Source organism: Squalius cephalus, assembly GCF_949319135.1.
Source record: "Squalius cephalus genome assembly, chromosome: 25".
Taxonomy (NCBI): domain Eukaryota; kingdom Metazoa; phylum Chordata; class Actinopteri; order Cypriniformes; family Leuciscidae; genus Squalius; species Squalius cephalus.
This window is the reverse complement of record NC_137146.1, coordinates 1,941,609-1,962,030: the sequence shown is the minus strand read 5'-3', so window position 1 is coordinate 1,962,030 and position 20,422 is coordinate 1,941,609. Positions and strand designations below refer to the sequence as shown.

The following is a 20,422-nucleotide window of genomic DNA, read 5'->3' as shown; positions in this document are numbered from 1 at the left end:
TAACTGTCAAATTAAGCTTTGTACAATTTTATTTAAAAAAGTGTGTGTAAATGTTTAACTATGGTTAAGATACATTATATACAAGAGTCTCCACCTCTATAATGCTTTACGTACATTAAAAAAAAAATGCACTATGAAACTAACCACAAAATATGAGAGTGTGAAGGTGTAAATTTCAGTATAAAAAAATCATATGAATATCTGATATCTTTAAAAAAGAAGATATACATATGGGACAAAAATAGCATCATTGTGATTCAAATCCTTTCTGACACTTTCGCACTACCGCCATACATCACATGCCAAACTACTGTGACTCCAAAAAGAGCTACACACACACAAGTGACCCGAACCAAATACAGATGGTCAACGTCACACTCATTGTGCCTTTATATAAAGAGATACTTTACAGCACAACGTTGCAAGCTCACATCATTGTGAAATCTAAAGGTAAGAGCGCACATAATTTAGATTAAATTGTTCATGTGGACTGAACAATAGAATAAGATGACTTTTCATTAATGATATTTCTTTTTTATTGAAAGGACTTGGACTTTCTTGGGTTTGGATTTCATCTGGTAAGGCATGCTTTTATAAAGGTTAACATGTGTATATATGTGTGTGCATGCGTATGCAATATTTTTGTCAGTTTAAAGACCAGGAATCATGAAGTTAAATTTATTACCTTTAAAGACCTTTTTTAAGACCCCTTTCATACATTTTAAGACCTTATCGCCACTTCAAGTTTTAACCGTTACATCAGCGAAACTTTACATTTACTATATATTGATTGTAAGATAGCACAACTAAACAGTCTTAGTTTGAGATAACTCCTTATCAATGCAACATAATTCAGAAAGGTGGGAATGAAGCACAAGAGAATTCACTGAGTGACTAACCCAATGCAAGGTTTATTAGAAAGAGAAACCAGAAACCAGATTAGATCAATAAACAAAACTATTGAAAAAAACTTATGGAAGTGAGAAAATAAACCTTGAGTTCACACAGTATATTCAAAAGATGTATTTGTAAAATCAACTCTTATAACTGTCTGCAAATAATAGCTCTTTTGTGGTAGACTTCTCATGACAGACACCTGACTGGTCAGACAGTTTACCTGTGATTACGGAGTGCTTCATTTGATGCACCAGAGCAAGTCCTTCAAACACAGTGTCAGTACTAGGGGTGTGCACGAATATTAAATCTGTAATTATTATTTGAAAAATAAAATACTATTAGAATTTTACTACTTTGCTTTGCTGGCCGTAAATGCTGTGAATCCATGATAAATCCAAGCACTAGCTCAAAGTTATAACTAGATGCACTGGGTGGCGCTGTGGAGCATGTTGATTGTATTTGATCACATAATGTCGTCCTATGCCTCACGAAGTTTGGAATTACTTGGATGAAAATGATCTTACTAAATGATATTACAAAATTTAATTACTTTTAATCAAATTAATTAATGATACTGAGTTATCATAATGACAAGTAAGAGCAGCTATAGGCTACCCGAGTGAGTCGAGATGATAACTTATCAGACAACAAAAGGATTTTGAGACATACGCTTCCTTTAAGTTTCGTTAAGGGAGACAGGTTTAACCCTCAGAGGTCGGAGATCACGCCGGCGTGATCTGCTCGCTTTTTTCCTTATGAGTTGAATTGAGACCCCAAATACTCTTTTGACTTTGATTTTATAAAACAAGTTTCATACATCAATCGATTCTGTTAAATGTGTATTATTTTTGTGTATACTCACAATAAAAACAAAATGTTGTGCTTTTTGCCAAATAAAGAAAAATAAACACGAAGCGAGTTCTGCCTTCTCTCTCTCCGTGTAGTCCATTCTGAAACGCGTCCGAAAATGAATCATAACTCAGCGAATACTTCTCACACAGGCACGTGAGATATGTCTTTATGAAGCTTGAAATCTCCTCTTTTAAATGAAGTAATTTATATAAAAAACAAATGTTTTTAACTCATGTAATCCCTTTGAAAGCAAGGAGAGGTACCGTTTTTCCTTCTCCCTTCATTATCTCTAAATGAGCTGCAGCCGCCCCGCCCCCGGCGCGATTCACATGTAAATAGTTTACCTGATCTAGTATGCATCGCATACGCCCCCCGATCAATGCCATAAAAACACAGTTTGTTCATCAGACTTCAGACTGATAGTTCATCGCGTTTTGAGTATGACACGCTTCTCCGGTAATAAAGACTCCCTTCAGATGATTCTGGACAGCGAGGAAGAATGCACCTTTTCCTCAGAGGACGAACGGCAGCATTTTGAAGAGCGAATTCCGCCGAGAACACAATTTCGGAGTAAGTTTTACTTAAAAGTCTTTTGTCTTTTATTTTTCGTGTTCGCATTTATGAGGAAAAAACAATATTACGTGACAGTTCTCCATTATGGACGCGAGCGCTCTAAAAAAAGCACTAAAAGACTTTCAAACTTTCACAGAGACCTCAAAACAGAAAGTACAAATCCTTTCTTTAAAACGAATTTCGTTTTGTATCAATTGTATCTTAATTTTAATAATTTTTTCATTAACAAATTTCCTGGATTTAAACTGCAAATTAACATTTATATTTCTTATAATAAAAATGAAAGACCTATGTTACAGACATATGAAAGACAACATTTCGTTGATTAGTTTTGGATAGATTATACATTTTTAATGTAAAATATCTGCCACCTCAAATAAGCTTTTGTTTGCCAATATTTGCTTATGTTAAATATAATATGTTTTGTCAAAAATAAAGTTATCAAATAATCAATCAAATCCTTAACTTTGAAATATGTATGATAAAATGTATACTTTAGTTTTTACAAAGAAAGATTACACTTGAATTGTTGTTGTAATTGTAACCTTTTTAATAAAAAAATATATTTACAAGGTAGATGTAAACAAACTATTAAAAGGTAAATATAAGCCTTTTCTTTAAATAACTTTTATTGTGTTTTATTATTGACAAATTTGGGGAGAGCATAAATATTCCAAAACTGAAAATACAGTATGAGAATTAACTGCACAATTACTAGACATGTTTTCCTTGGATATTATAGGCCAAATTGCAAGCACAATATGAGGAAAAATAAAAAAGAATTGATATGCTTCCAACTGTTGCTCTTGCATTCTTGTGGCTCAGTGACTCACCTGAATGAATGGCTAATTAAGTATGCAGGCCCCATTGTCTCCTCAGGTGTGAACCACTACATATACATGACCGTTGACGCCCACTCCGCATATGGCCTTTCCAAACAGAAAGTGCTTTGCAAAATTCAAATCAATGTATTGTGTTAAGTGAATGATAAGGCAGGGTGATTTTCACTTCATTTTGAAGAAAAAACACTAGGCGATGACATCTTTTAGACAAAAGTCTTATTGGCACATATTTAGAATGTGTTTTATGGCCTTATTTCAGAAACTTTAGTTTTTAGTTTTTTCAATAACCACGCATAAACATTATTCTCTCAAAAATGCAGACATGTACATTCTTGTTGCTCACATATTATGGTAGGCCTGTTTGTGCTAAATAGTGTGTAATTTTTTTTTGCCATTAATATGTTTATAAGCAACTGAAAAAAGCAAAAATGTCAGGGCATGTTAGAACATCTCAAGGACCCCAAAAACACCTTAGACCCCAGAGGGTTAAGAACAGAAACCATAAAGTGCTTTTAGAAACTTCGCCTACCACACCGTTATCTTTGTGTCTCTGCAACGTCTGTCAGCGCAGCGCGTTTTCTCACTCCTCGAGCATGTGGGTATTATTTTTTTCTTAACATGAACGTGAAACAATATAAACACGATAACCATATGCTGACATGAGTGTATATGTATGTCCTGTACAATAAGTGGTTTAACAACGATGTTAACAACCGTGCGTAGAGAGACATATGCGCGATCACGCAGCAGTGCAGTCAGGCGGTGAGCGCGGTAACAGATGACGTCACATCTAGCGGGATTCCATAAATAAACTACACAGAATCCCACTATTCGCCGACGCAATGATTTAATTTAGGCAAACTTTAGCATACAACCTCTTTGGACAAATATACATAATGAAAAGATGATACACAATTTAATACCTTGTAAAATGGCATTTAAGACTTGTTAATACTTTTTAAGGGCCTACATTTTCTCTAAACTGATTTATCAACTTATAATACTTTTAAGACACCGCGGACACCCTGAAATAATTAGAAATATTTTTTTTTTATAAATAATTATATTTAATTTATTATTATTTTTACAATATAGTTTTTAATTATAAAGAAGTTTTAATTGAAGAGAATTTTGTCATATTTCTCAGTCTGATTGAAAGATGGGGGATGCTGTGATGGCAGAGTTCGGGCCAGCTGCCCCGTTCTTACGAAAGTCAGACAAGGAGCGTCTGGAGGCCCAAACTCGCCCCTTCGACATGAAGAAAGAATGCTTTGTGCCCGACCCTGAGGTTGAGTACGTCAAAGCTTCCATCACCAGTAGAGATGGTGACAAAGTCACTGTTGACACTGAATTCGGGAAGGTAAGATCTAATCTCTGCATTGTTGTAGATTGTTGACAGAAATACAGTGTGACTGTCAAAACATTTGTGTATGTTATCCACAGACAGTAACTGTGAAGCAGGATGATGTTCACCCCCAGAACCCGCCAAAGTTTGATAAAATCGAGGACATGGCGATGTTCACCTTCCTGCACGAGCCCGCTGTGCTGTTTAACCTCAAAGAGCGTTACGCAGCCTGGATGATCTACGTGAGTCGAGTCTTAAAACACTCACACATTCTCTTTATCGTGAATGAGTAGATCTAAACCTTCTGTGAATCTCTTACAGACCTACTCTGGGCTCTTCTGTGTCACTGTGAACCCCTACAAGTGGCTGCCAGTGTACAACCAGGAAGTCGTTGTTGCCTATAGAGGAAAGAAGAGGAGTGAAGCTCCTCCACACATCTTCTCCATCTCAGACAATGCCTACCAGTACATGCTGTCAGGTGATGATCTGACTTGCAGTCATTTTTTAGAGATCTAATTTCTAATGCAATTTCAAATGCTAAGTTTCTTAGATTTTGTTCCCTCACAGACAGAGAAAACCAGTCTGTCCTGATCACGTACGTAATACATGATGACATAGCATAATATTCCTACTTTCACCACTATTTTATTTTTCATGCTGCGTTTTATCAGTCTTTTAATTATACATTTTTATTCTAAGTGGAGAATCCGGTGCTGGAAAGACTGTGAACACTAAAAGAGTAATCCAGTACTTTGCGAGCATTGCAGCAGCAGCGCCTAGCAAGAAGGATCCATCAATGGAGAAAAAGGTGCTTAATTTTCTCAAAAATGGCTCATTACTGATGAATATACCTTCCATATAGCATAGCATACAAAAAATAATTACTTAATTAATGATGTCTTCATATATTAAATATTGGAGTCAGAAATTGTCATAATTTGATACTCCCTTGTACTATATTACAATGCATTTACATGTCAACAAACAAAAACATTTTTGTTTTCTTCATTAATTTTTACTACTGTGACTTAGGTTCTCTATGGATTATTATTATCATTACAAGACGACATAATGTCAGAAAATATGCATAGCATTTAACTGAAAAGTAGATACATCAAATTTTTTACACACTTAGTTATTGAAATATGATTCTCAGGGTACTCTGGAGGATCAAATCATCCAGTGTAATCCTGCTCTCGAGGCTTTCGGTAACGCCAAGACCATCAGAAATGACAACTCCTCCAGATTTGTAAGCGGGGTTTTTACATTGGTGTTATTATTCTATATTGGTTTTCATGATATATGAGCATGTTATGTATTATATAATTTATTGCTTTATTTACAGGGTAAATTTATCCGTATCCATTTTGGCGTCAGTGGAAAGTTATCTTCTGCTGACATTGAGACTTGTAAGTACTGCTCAACATCATTCCAACAAATCGCATATTGATGAAATGTGCAACTGTTTTGACATTCATCTATTCATCAAATCATTTAGATCTGCTGGAGAAGTCTCGTGTCACTTATCAGCTCAAGGCTGAGAGAGACTACCACATCTTCTATCAGATTCTGTCCCAAAGAAGACCAGAACTGCTTGGTAAACTTACCTATCATATCTATTAATATTGCCATCTCTATTTAGAAGAATATTTTCTGATCTATGTTGCCATTTCTACTTAGAGATGCTGCTCATCACCAACAATCCCTATGACTACGCCTTTATCTCCCAAGGAGAAACACAAGTGGCTTCTATTGATGACGGTGACGAGCTGATGGCCACTGATGTGAGTGTTTGTCAAAACATAGGCCTCTTACAATACAAGATACCACATTATAAAATATTATAAGTAATAGTCCACCCAGCATTTGCAATTTAGTGATCATTAGCACATTTGACAACTCGTATGACTGCGTTTCAGCTGTGGAATATGTAAGGGATAATCCACGGCTTGCCATGCATTAAAGGATTTTAATGCACGACGTAGAGGCGAAGAACCACCCGACGCGAAGCGGAGGCACTTCGTGCCTCTACGAAGTGCATTCAAATTCTTTAATGCATGGCTAGCCGTGGATTATCCCGCTTATACCTTGGTTATTTGCCAAGTTAAAGGAGTCATAACCTAGTCTTAATTTGGATACCTACTGCTGTATTATAGTCTTTCATGCCCTTCTAAAAAATAAAAGTGGAAAAAATAAATAAAAACAGAGCTCCTAAAACCTTTATTTCTGAAGGCATTATTGTCTCGCGAGATCTGGTGCGATGTTTTGGCTGTCGTGGACGTAGAGTCCATTCCCCGTGTTTACCTTGAAGCTAACGTTACATACAATAGCCGCATTAGTAGTTAGCTGCTGTTTGTTACACACAGTAGAGCAATAAAAACAGTCTTACCGTTTCAATTTCAGGCAAGTCCCGGATGGTTGGAATGGCACCTTTTTTCAAACGGAGCTTCGTGGCCAACTTCGCCTGATATTGGCCCAAATTTGTGAATGATTCCGGCGTAAAATGTTTAGCGCAGACACCGAACAATAAGCCAGTTGAAAGTGTTGCTGGGACAGCGTCATTAAAAATGAATTTTATCCACTGGTCCCTGATAGTTTGGTCCGTTTTTGGTATAGAAAACACATTCGCATGTTGTTTCTGGCAGTCAACCACAGAGCAACTCACGTGTGCACTCGGTTTCTCCATCTTTCGCGACTGAACTGAATATGAGGGGGAGAGGGGAAGGGCGGGCTTCCTGCTGCGGTGTCCATATATGGTATATCCTGCCCCGTCTTGACGTCAAGACGGGGCTGAAATCAAAATCTCGTTTTTTAGTGCGCGTGCACGTGGGCTATTTTACAAACCCTGAGGTAAACAAACGCTTCACTTTTAAATATCGGCTTCCCGGCCAGTGTATAATCATTATGCAATCATAACATACATTGATTCTCGTGGAAAAGTGAAATTTGCAGGTTATGACTCCTTTAAAAACAAGTTAAAGCTGTAACTGATTACAGTGTAATTTTTTAACAGACGTGTAAAAATGACGGTTATTTTCTTAAGTTATGGCTCGTTAGTTCTAGCACTCTGTCCGCTTTAAATAAAGTAGAGCCATCAGATTGCTTTTATTTGAATGAATTATCACATTTATTTAAATTCATTATTAAAAGAGGGAGACAGAGAACTGAAAGAGAAGGAACAGAGAGAGAGAGAGAGAGAGAGAGAGAGAGAGATGCGTGCGCGAGTTACCTGTGTGCGTCTCTTCTTTAAAGTCTAGCAGCTACAGTCCCCTCGTTGCTTAAGCATATAGCTAACTTAATGATTCTTTAATGGATTTATTAAAATTATTTATGAACGACAGGCTTTATTTGAACTAATCATGTCATTTATTTATTGTTAATTCTTTGTGCCGCTTTTTGTCATTCAACGTCTTCTCCAAGTCTTCTATTTCGTCTTGTGCCTGGGCCCATTTCTCAGAATTGCCATATTCACCATACAAATGAAACGATATGCAAAAATCATTCATTTAGCCTACCTAAATAAACGTTTTCATATGTGTCTCTCACTCTGCTTGCAAGTGTAACTGTGTTACTATGGTTACCAATGTAGCGGATTCATTTTGAACTGTAATCAAACTGACTGGAACTACCTGTGCATTAAACGGTTTTACTGCACACCTTCCAGCCAATCAGAATCGAGTATTTAAACAGCCCATGGTATAAGAATTGATAATGTCTTGGCTGGTTTCCGTACAATAATAGCATATAATGATCAGGGGCTGTCAATAAGTATAAAAAAGCATCATAAAAGGTCCATAAAACTTGTTTTTCTGAAGTCATGTGATTGTGTGAGGAAAAGAACAGTGTAAACATGCTCTACTTTTGTGTTCCACAGAAGAAGTCATACAGGTTTAGAACGACTTGAAAGAGAATAATTTATTCTCTTGGCCAGTCTATTCTTTAAAAAGTATAAAGAAAGACATTTAATGTACTTGCCAAAAAGAAGAATATGAAACAATTGCCATGAAATTTAAGATGCTCTGTACATTTGCTTTAGGAAGCGTTTGATGTGTTGGGCTTCACCCATGAGGAGAAGAACAGCATCTACAAGCTGATTGGCGCCGTCATGCACTATGGCAACATGAAGTTCAAACAGAAGCAAAGAGAGGAACAGGCTGAGGCTGATGGGACTGAGGGTCAGTATGAATCACAGTTTTATAAGAGAAAAAAGTCTAAGACATGTTGTATATATATTCTTAGCTCTGTATTCTTATTTAACATGTAGATGCTGACAAAGTCTCATACTTGATGGGCCTAAATTCAGCTGACTTGATCAAGGGTTTGTGTCACCCAAGAGTCAAAGTAGGAAATGAGTGGGTCACCAAGGGACAGAATGTCCAGCAGGTAAAGAATGAAAATAATAATCTAATGGGCATTACACTTTTCAACATCATAGTTTGCTTTCCAAGACACACAAACAAAATCGTTCTAGTATCTGAAAAATCGCTCTCTAGTTTGCAATGTGTCAAATTCTGCAAAATTCAATAATTTCTTTATTAGGTGTACTACTCTATTGGTGCTCTGGCAAAGTCAGTGTACGAGAAGATGTTCCTTTGGATGGTTGTGAGAATCAACCAATCCCTGGACACCAAACAGCCTCGCCAGTACTTCATTGGTGTGCTGGACATTGCTGGATTTGAGATTTTTGATGTAAGCTGAAATCAACTTATTATTGTTATTTAAGAACAAATCCAAGAAGCAGTGCAACCTGTTTGACCATTGTGATTATATAATATATTCCACCTGTAGTTCAACACCTTTGAGCAGCTGTGCATCAACTTCACTAATGAGAAGTTGCAGCAGTTCTTCAACCACCACATGTTCGTGCTGGAGCAAGAGGAATACAAGAAGGAGGGCATTGAGTGGGAGTTTATTGACTTTGGCATGGACTTGGCAGCATGTATTGAGCTTATTGAGAAGGTGGGTGAATATAATGTTGCTGATTATACTGTGAGGGGAAAAATCATTATTTTCAGTATTAACTCTTGTGGCAAACTAATATATTGACTTCCACGATTCCAATTCATTGTAGCCCATGGGTATCATGTCCATCCTTGAAGAGGAGTGCATGTTCCCCAAAGCCAGTGATGCAACATTTAAAGCTAAGCTTTATGACAACCATATGGGGAAAAATCCAAACTTCCAGAAGCCTAGGATTGTCAAGGGTAGACCAGAGGCCCATTTTGCCCTTGTTCACTATGCTGGTACTGTGGACTACAACATTTCAAACTGGCTGGTGAAGAACAAGGACCCTCTCAATGAAACGGTTGTAGGGTTGTTCCAGAAGTCAACTCTTAAGCTGTTGTCTATTCTGTTTGCTAATTACGCTGGTGCTGAATCAAGTTAGTACGCACTGAAGTGTGACATGAAAATATAATAAACACTTCTTTTACTGTTTAATATTAACAAAAATCATTTATTTCACAGCTGCGGATTCTGGAGGAAAGGCTGCCAAAGGTAGCAAAAAGAAGGGTTCTTCCTTCCAGACAGTATCAGCCCTTCATAGGGTACGAAATATTGTAACACTTTTTGTCTCACAAGGTTTTATCACATTTAAATCTAAATCCTTTATGGTCTACCAACAGGAGAACTTGAACAAGCTGATGACCAACTTGAGGTCAACTCACCCTCACTTTGTGCGGTGCCTCATCCCCAATGAGACTAAGACTCCTGGGGCGATGGAGAATCCTCTGGTCATGCACCAGCTGCGCTGTAACGGTGTGCTGGAGGGCATCAGGATCTGCAGAAAGGGATTCCCCAACAGGATCCTATATGGAGATTTCAAACAACGGTTAGTATGAAACCAAATTACTTTTATGGCTTACAAAATAATTATGTACGACTCCAAGTTATTGCAAGTTGCAAATTTAATCATTTGCTAGAAACAAAATAAATACATATGATATAATTGTTAATTTGTGTTGTTTTTTTGGTAGATACCGCATCCTAAATCCTGCTGCTATCCCTGAGGGACAGTTCATTGATAACAAGAAGGGTGCAGAAAAACTTCTGGGCTCTCTGGACATCGATCACAACCAGTACAAATTAGGACATACAAAGGTATTATTATATTAACATGAACTTTTGCCAAAACCACTTTTCCATTGTCATCCATTTTGACGCAAAATTCTTTACTATTTAGGTATTTTTTAAGGCTGGTCTTCTGGGTACTCTTGAAGAGATGCGAGATGACCGTCTTGCACTTATTATAACTGGAATTCAGTCCAGGGCTCGGGGTTTTCTATCAAGAGTTGAGTTTCAGAAAATTGTGGAAAGAAGGTTAGATTTTAGCTTTTCAATCTTTAAAATATTCTCCAAGTTACATTTATAATGCTAGACTGAATATTTTGTTTTTAATATCTACAGAGATGCTCTGTTGGTGATCCAGTGGAATGTACGTGCTTTCATGGGTGTCAAGAATTGGCCCTGGATGAAGCTCTACTTCAAGATCAAGCCTCTGCTGAAAAGTGCAGAGACTGAGAAAGAAATGGCCAACATGAAGGAGGAATTCTTGAAGTTGAAGGAGGCTTATGCCAAATCTGAAGCCCGAAGAAAGGAGCTTGAGGAAAAGATGGTTTCTCTTCTACAAGAGAAGAACGACCTGCAGCTTGCAGTGCAGTCTGTAAGTTCAGATGCAACCTTGCACTTTTCAAATTTTCACAGTTCAGAAAACAAAAGTTTTCCTTGTTTTTTTTATGTTGATAGGAGCAAGATAATCTAACAGATGCTGAGGAGAGATGTGAGGGTCTGATCAAGAGCAAGATCCAGCTTGAGGCCAAAGTCAAAGAAATGACTGAGAGACTGGAGGATGAAGAGGAAATGAATTCTGAGCTGACCGCAAAGAAACGAAAGCTGGAGGATGAATGCTCTGAGCTCAAGAAGGACATTGATGATCTTGAGCTCACTCTGGCCAAAGTAGAGAAAGAGAAACATGCCACTGAGAACAAGGTTTGTTTTCAACACTGAACCTGTTAGTGATGTTAGAATTGTGTGTTAAGAGTCCCTTGATACAATGACACCTTTCTACAGGTTAAAAACCTGACAGAAGAGATGGCAGCTTTGGATGAGATCATCGCTAAGCTGACCAAGGAAAAGAAAGCTCTTCAGGAGGCCCATCAGCAAACGCTGGATGACCTCCAGAGTGAGGAAGACAAAGTCAACACACTCACCAAAGCCAAAACCAAACTGGAGCAACAAGTGGATGATGTAAGAGCCAGAAAACACAACACTATAATTAAAATGAGAAGCTTTATAAAGTAATGGCGTAATAATTTTTTTGGATGAAATTTAGCTGGAAGGTTCTCTGGAACAAGAAAAGAAAATTCGCATGGATCTTGAGAGAGCTAAAAGAAAACTTGAGGGGGACTTGAAGTTGACTCAAGAGAATGTGATGGATTTGGAAAATGATAAGCAGCAGATGGAGGAGCGGATAAAGAAGTAATATATATTATATACTATAAAATATAAAATCCAATTTTAATAAAAAAAAAAAAATTGGTTAATACATTTCCATTTGACTTCAGTTAACTACATTATTTAACATGAAATAATATTGAAAAATACTTGCATTTATTAATCTTACTTAATGTAAATTTAAACATTTACTAACACATTATAAAAATGTAATATTGTTAATACTGTTAATATTATTAAATGGGCTTGAGCTCACAAGCTAACAGTGGAAAGTTGTATTTTTATTAATTAATGTTAACAAAGTTGTAAAAAAATACTGTAACAAATGTATTGTTTATTGTTAGTTAATGTTGTTTAATACATTATTTAACGTTAACTAATGGGATCTTATTATAAAGTGTTACCTGATATATGAAATTTCATGTAATCATTCATGTGTCATCCTATTTACTTGGCAGAAAAGACTTTGAAATAAGCCAGCTCAATAGCAAGATTGAAGATGGACAAGCTCTGGAGTCCCAACTCCAAAAAAAACTGAAAGAGTTGCAGGTAAACTTTGTCTTAATAAGTCTTAATAAGACATTTGGATATTTAACCTAAATTTTGAATTTATGCACATTACTAGGCCAGAATTGAAGAGCTTGAGGAAGAGCTGGAGGCTGAGAGAGCTGCCCGTGCTAAAGTTGAGAAACAGAGAGCTGATCTGTCCAGAGAACTGGAGGAGATCAGTGAGAGGTTGGAGGAGGCTGGTGGAGCCACTGCTTCCCAGATTGAGATGAACAAGAAACGTGAAGCTGAGTTCCAGAAACTGCGCAGAGACCTTGAAGAGTCCACTCTGCAACATGAGTCCACTGCGGCTTCACTGAGGAAGAAACATGCAGACAGTGTGGCTGATCTGGGAGAGCAGATTGACAACCTCCAGAGAGTGAAGCAGAAGCTGGAGAAAGAGAAGAGTGAACTCAAACTGGAACTGGACGATGTGGTCTCCAACATGGAGCAGCTTGCAAAGGCAAAGGTGAGTGAGAGAAATTATGCTTAGAGACTATAAATTATGTGTTGTCAAAGAAAGCAATCAACTACGATATAATTTATCCTCAAGACAAACCTGGAGAAAATGTGCAGAACTCTGGAAGACCAGATGAGTGAGTACAGAACCAAAGCTGAGGAAGGTCAGCGCACTATCAATGATTTCACAATGCAAAAAGCCAAGCTGCAAACTGAAAATGGTAAGAACACAAAATATTGTCTTATGTTACAAACTGTACCATAGTGATGCTTGGGGAAAATTTTTTTGTTTTTAAATATTGCATTTTAGGTGAACTTGCCAGACAGCTTGAGGAGAAAGACTCCCTGGTGTCTCAGTTAACCAGAGGCAAGCAGTCCTACACTCAGCAAATTGAAGACCTCAAGAGACAGCTCGAAGAAGAAATCAAGGTTTTCAAAATCTCCTTCTAAGTCTAAAATGTTTGCTAAAGACATAAAAATTCACTATTGTAATAATAAACAACTGGCCCCAAATATGTGTTTGTCTTCAGGCTAAGAATGCCCTGGCCCATGCAGTTCAGTCTGCTCGTCATGATGCTGATCTGCTGAGGGAGCAATATGAGGAGGAGCAAGAAGCCAAGGCTGAGCTACAGCGTAGTATGTCCAAGGCAAACTCTGAAGTGGCTCAGTGGAGAACCAAGTATGAAACTGATGCCATCCAGAGGACTGAGGAGCTGGAGGAAGCAAAGTAAGAAACAAACAATATTTAAATGTTAAAAGAGTTTGGTCTTTAGTGATGAGACACTTTTCTGAATTTTCTGCTATAATTTGTGGCCTTTTAAACACGTTTAAATACAGTTTAATGAATGCTACTTCTGATGTTTACTATCCTTTGTATTTTAATTATTACAGGAAGAAACTGGCTCAGCGTTTGCAAGATGCAGAAGAAGCTGTGGAAGCTGTTAATGCTAAATGCTCCTCTTTGGAGAAGACCAAGCACAGGCTGCAGAATGAGATTGAAGATCTCATGGTGGATGTGGAGAGATCCAATGCTGCTGCTGCTGCTCTGGACAAGAAGCAAAGAAACTTTGATAAAGTAAGAGACAGTAGAGAGACAGAGACAGTACATTTTGTCATTAGCTGGAAAAATTAGCCATATATTTACAAAACAAAATACCAGCAAACTGCACTGTTCTCATTGACCATTTGGCCTTGTAAAATTTAACCAGGTCCTGGCTGAGTGGAAGCAGAAGTATGAGGAGACCCAAACTGAACTGGAAAGTGCCCAAAAAGAAGCTAGATCTCTGAGCACTGAACTCTTTAAATTGAAAAACTCATATGAGGAGTCATTGGACCACCTGGAGAGCATGAAGAGGGAGAACAAGAATCTCCAAGGTAAGAGTGGTTTTACAACTCCAAATCATTACTTTAATTGCTTGTATTTGTGAGCTCACATGTTATTTCTATTGCACAGAGGAAATTTCTGACCTCACTGAGCAACTTGGTGAGAGTGGGAAGAATATTCATGAGCTGGAGAAACTACGAAAACAACTGGAGCAGGAGAAACAAGAGACACAAACTGCTCTTGAGGAGGCTGAGGTAAAAGAACAACCATTTTCCCCAAAGTTCTTATTCATTGGACAACTCTTTGATTTAAATCAAGCTGTTGTTTAAAGCAATTGATCATTCCAGATTATTTTAAGGGAGGTCACTTCCCACCCACAACACAGGGCTAAACAAAAACTTTAAATCTCCATTATAACAAACACCCATTTTACTCTTCATAGGGTTCCCTTGAACATGAGGAAGGCAAGATACTTAGAGCTCAGCTGGAGTTCAATCAGGTCAAAGCTGATATTGAACGTAAGCTGACAGAGAAAGATGAAGAGATGGAGCAGACCAAGAGGAACCAGCAGAGAGTGGTGGATACCCTGCAAAGCTCACTGGAATCAGAGACTCGCAGCAGGAATGAAGCTCTCAGGCTGAAGAAGAAGATGGAGGGAGACCTCAATGAGATGGAGATTCAGCTCAGCCAGGCTAACAGACAGGCATCAGAAGCCCAGAAGCAACTCAAGGGTCTTCATGGACATCTCAAAGTATGAAGAATCTTCAAATTAAGATATTATAATGATTAGGTGAACATAGTTCTTCAGTCTTTTCATTTGTAAAACTTGTACTTTACAGGATGCCCAAATGCAACTAGATGATGCTCTTCGTGGTAATGATGATCTCAAAGAGAACATCGCCATTGTGGAGAGACGCAACAATCTGCTGCAGGCTGAACTGGATGAGCTGAGATCCATGGTGGAACAAACTGAGAGAGGAAGGAAACTGGCTGAGCAGGAACTGCTGGATGTCAGTGAGAGAGTTCAGCTCCTGCATTCTCAGGTATGACACATCTGCATTAGACAAATGAAACCTTTAAACCCATTCTTAGTATCAATATTAACCAGAGACTACATGAATGTCAACATTATCCATGTTCAGAACACCAGCCTGCTGAATCAGAAGAAGAAGCTGGAGGGAGATAATACTCAGCTTCAGACTGAGGTTGAGGAGGCAGTGCAGGAGTGCAGAAATGCTGAGGAAAAAGCCAAGAAGGCCATCACTGATGCTGCCATGATGGCAGAGGAGCTGAAAAAGGAGCAGGACACCAGTGCTCATCTGGAGCGCATGAAGAAGAACATGGAGCAGACCATCAAGGACCTGCAGCACCGTCTGGATGAGGCTGAGCAGATCGCCATGAAGGGAGGCAAGAAGCAGGTCCAGAAACTGGAAGTCAGGGTAAGTTGCTGATTTTTTTAGGAACAAATACACAGTGTTTTCTGCTAAATGCCTTCTTTTAACTTTACATTTTTTATACTAAAATTGTTACACAACTGTTAGGTGAGAGAGCTGGAAAGTGAGGTGGAGATAGAACAGAGAAAGGCCAGTGATTCAGTCAAGGGGATTCGTAAATATGAGAGACGCATTAAGGAGCTCACCTACCAGGTAGGAAAAATGTTGCCTACTAACAATTTTGCCCCTGGTTGATTTGATCATGTTATTTGTTGAAAATACATAAAGTTCTGTCTTACAGTATTTAAGTGTATCTTACATATACTAATATTTTTTGCTGTGCATAGACTGAGGAAGACCGAAAGAATCTGGCTCGCCTGCAGGATCTGGTGGACAAACTCCAGCTGAAGGTCAAATCCTACAAGAGAGCTGCTGAGGAGGCGGTGAGTATTTTCCCCCACTGGTGCCATCATGTTATACGACTTCTGTACTAATTGTATCTTTTAATATTCACAAATCCTATTCTGTGTAATCTTTAGGAAGAACAAGCCAATTCCAATCTGGGCAAGTTCCGTAAGATACAGCATGAGCTGGATGAGGCAGAGGAGAGGGCTGATATTGCTGAATCTCAGGTCAACAAGCTGAGAGCCAAGAGCCGTGATTCAGGATCCAAGGTAAGAGTAGGCACTTAAAACAAGTGATTTTGGTCACAAAAATAAAAACCTCAGAAAATCCACAAATAAATGGTCACAGTTACATTGACTTGATAGGTCAAGATATGAATAGCAAGTAGTTTCAAGAACTACACTTGATAAAATCCATTTTGCTATTTAAAAAGTGTGGCTACTGTAAAAAACAAAAAACAAACAAACAAAAAACTTAGGGCTGTCACTAACGATTATTTTGGAAATCGAGTAATCGGTAGATTATTTTGACGATTAATCTGCTTTTTTTGTGGTAATAAAAATAGACCTAAGCAAAGACCTACGCCTTTAAAATGACTTAAAATACATATAATAATAATAATAATAATAATAATAATAAGGAGGCAAAAATATTTGGTTTAAATGTTTACTTAATATTTAATATTTGGGCACTTCTTTAATAGAAATGCTACACTGTAATTTCTTGAACAAGAATATGTGGACATCAAAACATCCAAACTCAGAGCAAGGGATTAAACTTTTATTTTGAAATTGCGATGAACCGCATATTTAGAAACATTGAAAGCGTATATATATTAAGCCTGCAGGAAATATATTTATTTAACTGAATGACAGCCTTTGTAAATTCACAAAAGGACTATGCTGTAGTATAGTTTTTAAAGGGTTTTAATACATCATGCAGCCTTAGAAAACGGTCTAATAATGCGGATCATGGATTCTCATCCTTGGAAAGGCACCACTTACAGTATTTCGCTGGTTAATAGACACGGGTAAATTGCACTCGAGGATTTCTTTTAAAATCGAGTACTCAAATGGAATCAAAGAATCATGACAGCCCTAAAAAAAATACCATCCATGTCGATTAGCTGTGTAGAGTTTAATTCATTTTGAACTTGATTAAGTAAACTTTAACATTCTTTTGACCTTTTCCTTTCTAACAGAAGGGGGCTGATGAGGAGTGAAAATATTAGATGGATCTCTCTAAACATGGATTGCTGTGACGATATCTTCTGTAGCTCCGTAGAATAAAGCAGACATGAAAACGAATACCTCATCTTCTTTTGTCTTTTTTTTTTATTTTTTTAACAATGTAAACATTGTAATATCCCAACATGATCCTGAACACAACAGTAAATCAGTTGCCTGAATGTACTCTATGTGCCACAGACTAGGCTGTCTAGTCTAAGTTCTAATTCAAACTCGAAATGTTCTTAAATTGTCATTTGAAGTAGGGTCAACCATACAAAGAAACAGCGTGTTTACCAGTTTTACCAAACTAATACAAACCACATAATGCAGATTAAGCTGTAAGCCACTGACAATTACACTGTATGTTTTGACACAGCTTATCCTCAGTGAATAAAATGAAATTAAGACATTATGATTTAAAGTGCACATGAATCTATTATAATGCCTCCATCAAAGCCAGTGCATTTTTGACAGAGCAGTAAAATGCAGGGGAAAATTCAAGTACCATATAATAATAGCCAACATAGACTATAACATCTCTATGGTGAATGTGAATTATGATTTTAATTACAGTCAATATAAATTATTGTTGTGAACAGTCATCATCGTTAGTCTAAGAGTTTACAGTTCAGCTCAATTCAGCAGAATCTCTTTCTCATCATTTATGTTGGCAATATATTCATTCTAAACCTAAAGTAACCTCCACAATTATGTGAATGTGAGAGCTGCAATAGTCAGTCACCACCACTTGAGAGCAGCACCACCATTAAATCTCATATAAAGCATACTTGCTAGGTGTCCATGTAAAGCAGGATGGGGCAAGATGTCACAACTTTTTCTTCCTTTAATTCAGTGTAGGTTTTATTCACAATTTTCACATCAAGTCTTCAAAAATCTATTTAACATTTCCACTGGTATTGCTCAGGAAAAACATTAACTAGTTAACCTATCACAATTTGTTAATGCATTAAGTACCATGAACAAAAAAGTGATCAATTTATGTAAATGTTGATGTATGCTTTGTTTAAATACACTACTTTCATTGTTAACTTGTGAAATGTAAATGCATAAATGAACTAAACCTTATTGTAAAGTGTTAGTAATTACACTAACAGTAACAAATGAGAAAAGACTGTACGTGAGAGTATAACTCTCTCAATATGTTTATGAAAAATACTCTTGAGAACACAGTACAACTTTCCATTATGCAACTGACTTTGATCTCAATGTAAGCCAGTGTCTATTAACTTATTTACCCAAAAGCCATTACAAAGAATGATATTAGAAATGTAGTTTGGAGGACACAATTAACACATTGTTTTGTCTTAATTTGTATTTTGAGACCAAAATAATAGCACTACTAACATGTGTGACCCAAAAGCTACTGAGATATATCCCTTGTGACAACTTGCCCCACTCTCCCCTACTTAATTATATTATCAAAATACATTCTGAGTTATTAACCAAAATAAATTAATCAGACTCACAGATAAAAGTCATATTTAACCCCAAAAACAAAATAAAGAAAATAAAATGTATCCCCCCCCCCCCCCATCCCATAATAAAGAATCAAAACATTTTTAGTTGATATCTAGGGTATGTTGTAGTCCAGCTTAAAATGTAAAAGTGTTTAAGTTAGGTTAGGGTTAGGGTTAGGAAAATTGATTCCTCTTTTGCGGTTCCTTGCCCTTAAACGGACACAAACACAAAATTATGTCTAAATACCCGTCTTTGCAAGTATTCTCTCGGTTATGTCATAAGTGAACAGTTGAGAAAGAAACCGGATGTTTGTCAGTTTTTTCGGTCTGTGTAGTCGGTCTTAAAGTGACAGCACAGCACTGTATATACTTTACTGTATCTCGGCCAAATATTGTCCTATCCTTATTTATTCAGCTTTCAGATGATGTATAAATCTCAATTAAAATTGACCCATGTGACAAATGGTCACAAATGATCCGAACCGTGAATTTTGTGATCCATTCCACCACTACTGTCAATGTTAAAGCGATAACGCATGCGATTAATTCAAAATCCATAACGAGTTAAAATTATTCAAAGCAAATAAATTACTGAAGCACATGAAATTGTGACATAAATGTATGTAAATTCTAAACTATCAGCCATTTCAACTGAAAATTAAGGCTGTAATACTATAATACTACTGTAATACTAGGATAAGAAATCTTTTTAATTTAATCTTTCTCAGTTTTCAGCATTGGCTGATAAATAAATGCTTAAAACCATTTTTATTACTATGCACTGGAAATACAGTTTTACGTAATTAGTTTTCAAAGAAATATGTTAAATGCTTAATGGCCATTAAAAGATATTTTCACAAAATTTCCCAATAATATTGCAAACATATTTGTCTTTGTGTATGTAAGTATGCTTAATGAAGTTAACATGGAAAATGTGGCTTCCTTTTGTGGAGAATATTGTTGGAAACAAACATTTTTAAAATGAAAGTGAGCTGCCTCTGCTGCCATCTGCTGATTGTAATCGTAATTTTGTTATTCTAATATAGTTCTTTTCACAGGTTTTGCGTTTGCATTCATATGTAGACATTATTAAATCACTATTTTAACAAACACATTTTGTAAAGGTTTATCACTTCATTTGTACTGAGCTCTCAGTTTTGACAATTGTGCCACCTTATGAGTAATGTGAAACCTGAAAATGGTGTTATACAGAGGAGACTTGCAGTAAACATTTTGTTACCAATCATTTATTTCAAATATCTGTATCTACAACAAAATGTTTGTGCATGTGTGTGTAAGCATGCTTATTGTGTATAAAGTATTATTGTTTAAGCCTTTCTTTTCTGTGTGTTTTAGAGTATTTTTGTCATGCATATTTAATGGTGTCAGTCCTACAGGTTGACATAAATGCTTGAACCCCACTAATTGCAGCTTGCAGCTATATTTAAATCTATAATTACACTGTTGACCCTTCCCTTACCCCTTAAACCTACCCAATACCACTAAATCTAACCTTACCCATATCCACCTCAATAACAGCAAAAGTGTTTTGTAATACAAAATGAACACAATAAGTACACTGTACTT

At 37.0% G+C, this 20,422-nt stretch overlaps 1 protein-coding gene across 1 annotated transcript; it reads left to right on the top strand.

Annotated features, from left to right (window-relative positions):
- The first annotated feature begins 430 nt into the window (after positions 1–430).
- On the top strand, positions 431–19,784 carry LOC307153211 (myosin-7-like). The gene is made up of 39 exons (XM_079862467.1): positions 431–450; positions 546–578; positions 4,312–4,524; positions 4,608–4,751; positions 4,831–4,987; positions 5,077–5,104; positions 5,209–5,317; positions 5,666–5,758; positions 5,855–5,918; positions 6,008–6,106; positions 6,190–6,293; positions 8,546–8,684; positions 8,774–8,892; positions 9,049–9,198; positions 9,298–9,468; positions 9,581–9,890; positions 9,976–10,055; positions 10,134–10,339; positions 10,485–10,608; positions 10,691–10,827; positions 10,915–11,170; positions 11,254–11,496; positions 11,578–11,754; positions 11,840–11,985; positions 12,420–12,510; positions 12,587–12,976; positions 13,061–13,187; positions 13,277–13,395; positions 13,497–13,693; positions 13,858–14,041; positions 14,175–14,340; positions 14,420–14,544; positions 14,733–15,041; positions 15,130–15,333; positions 15,433–15,729; positions 15,832–15,936; positions 16,071–16,166; positions 16,263–16,397; positions 17,330–19,784. The coding sequence occupies exons 3-39, from the start codon at positions 4,324–4,326 to the stop codon at positions 17,348–17,350; spliced, it is 5,823 nt and encodes a 1,940-aa protein (XP_079718593.1). The 5' UTR covers positions 431–450; positions 546–578; positions 4,312–4,323; the 3' UTR covers positions 17,351–19,784.
- The last annotated feature ends 638 nt before the right edge of the window (positions 19,785–20,422 follow it).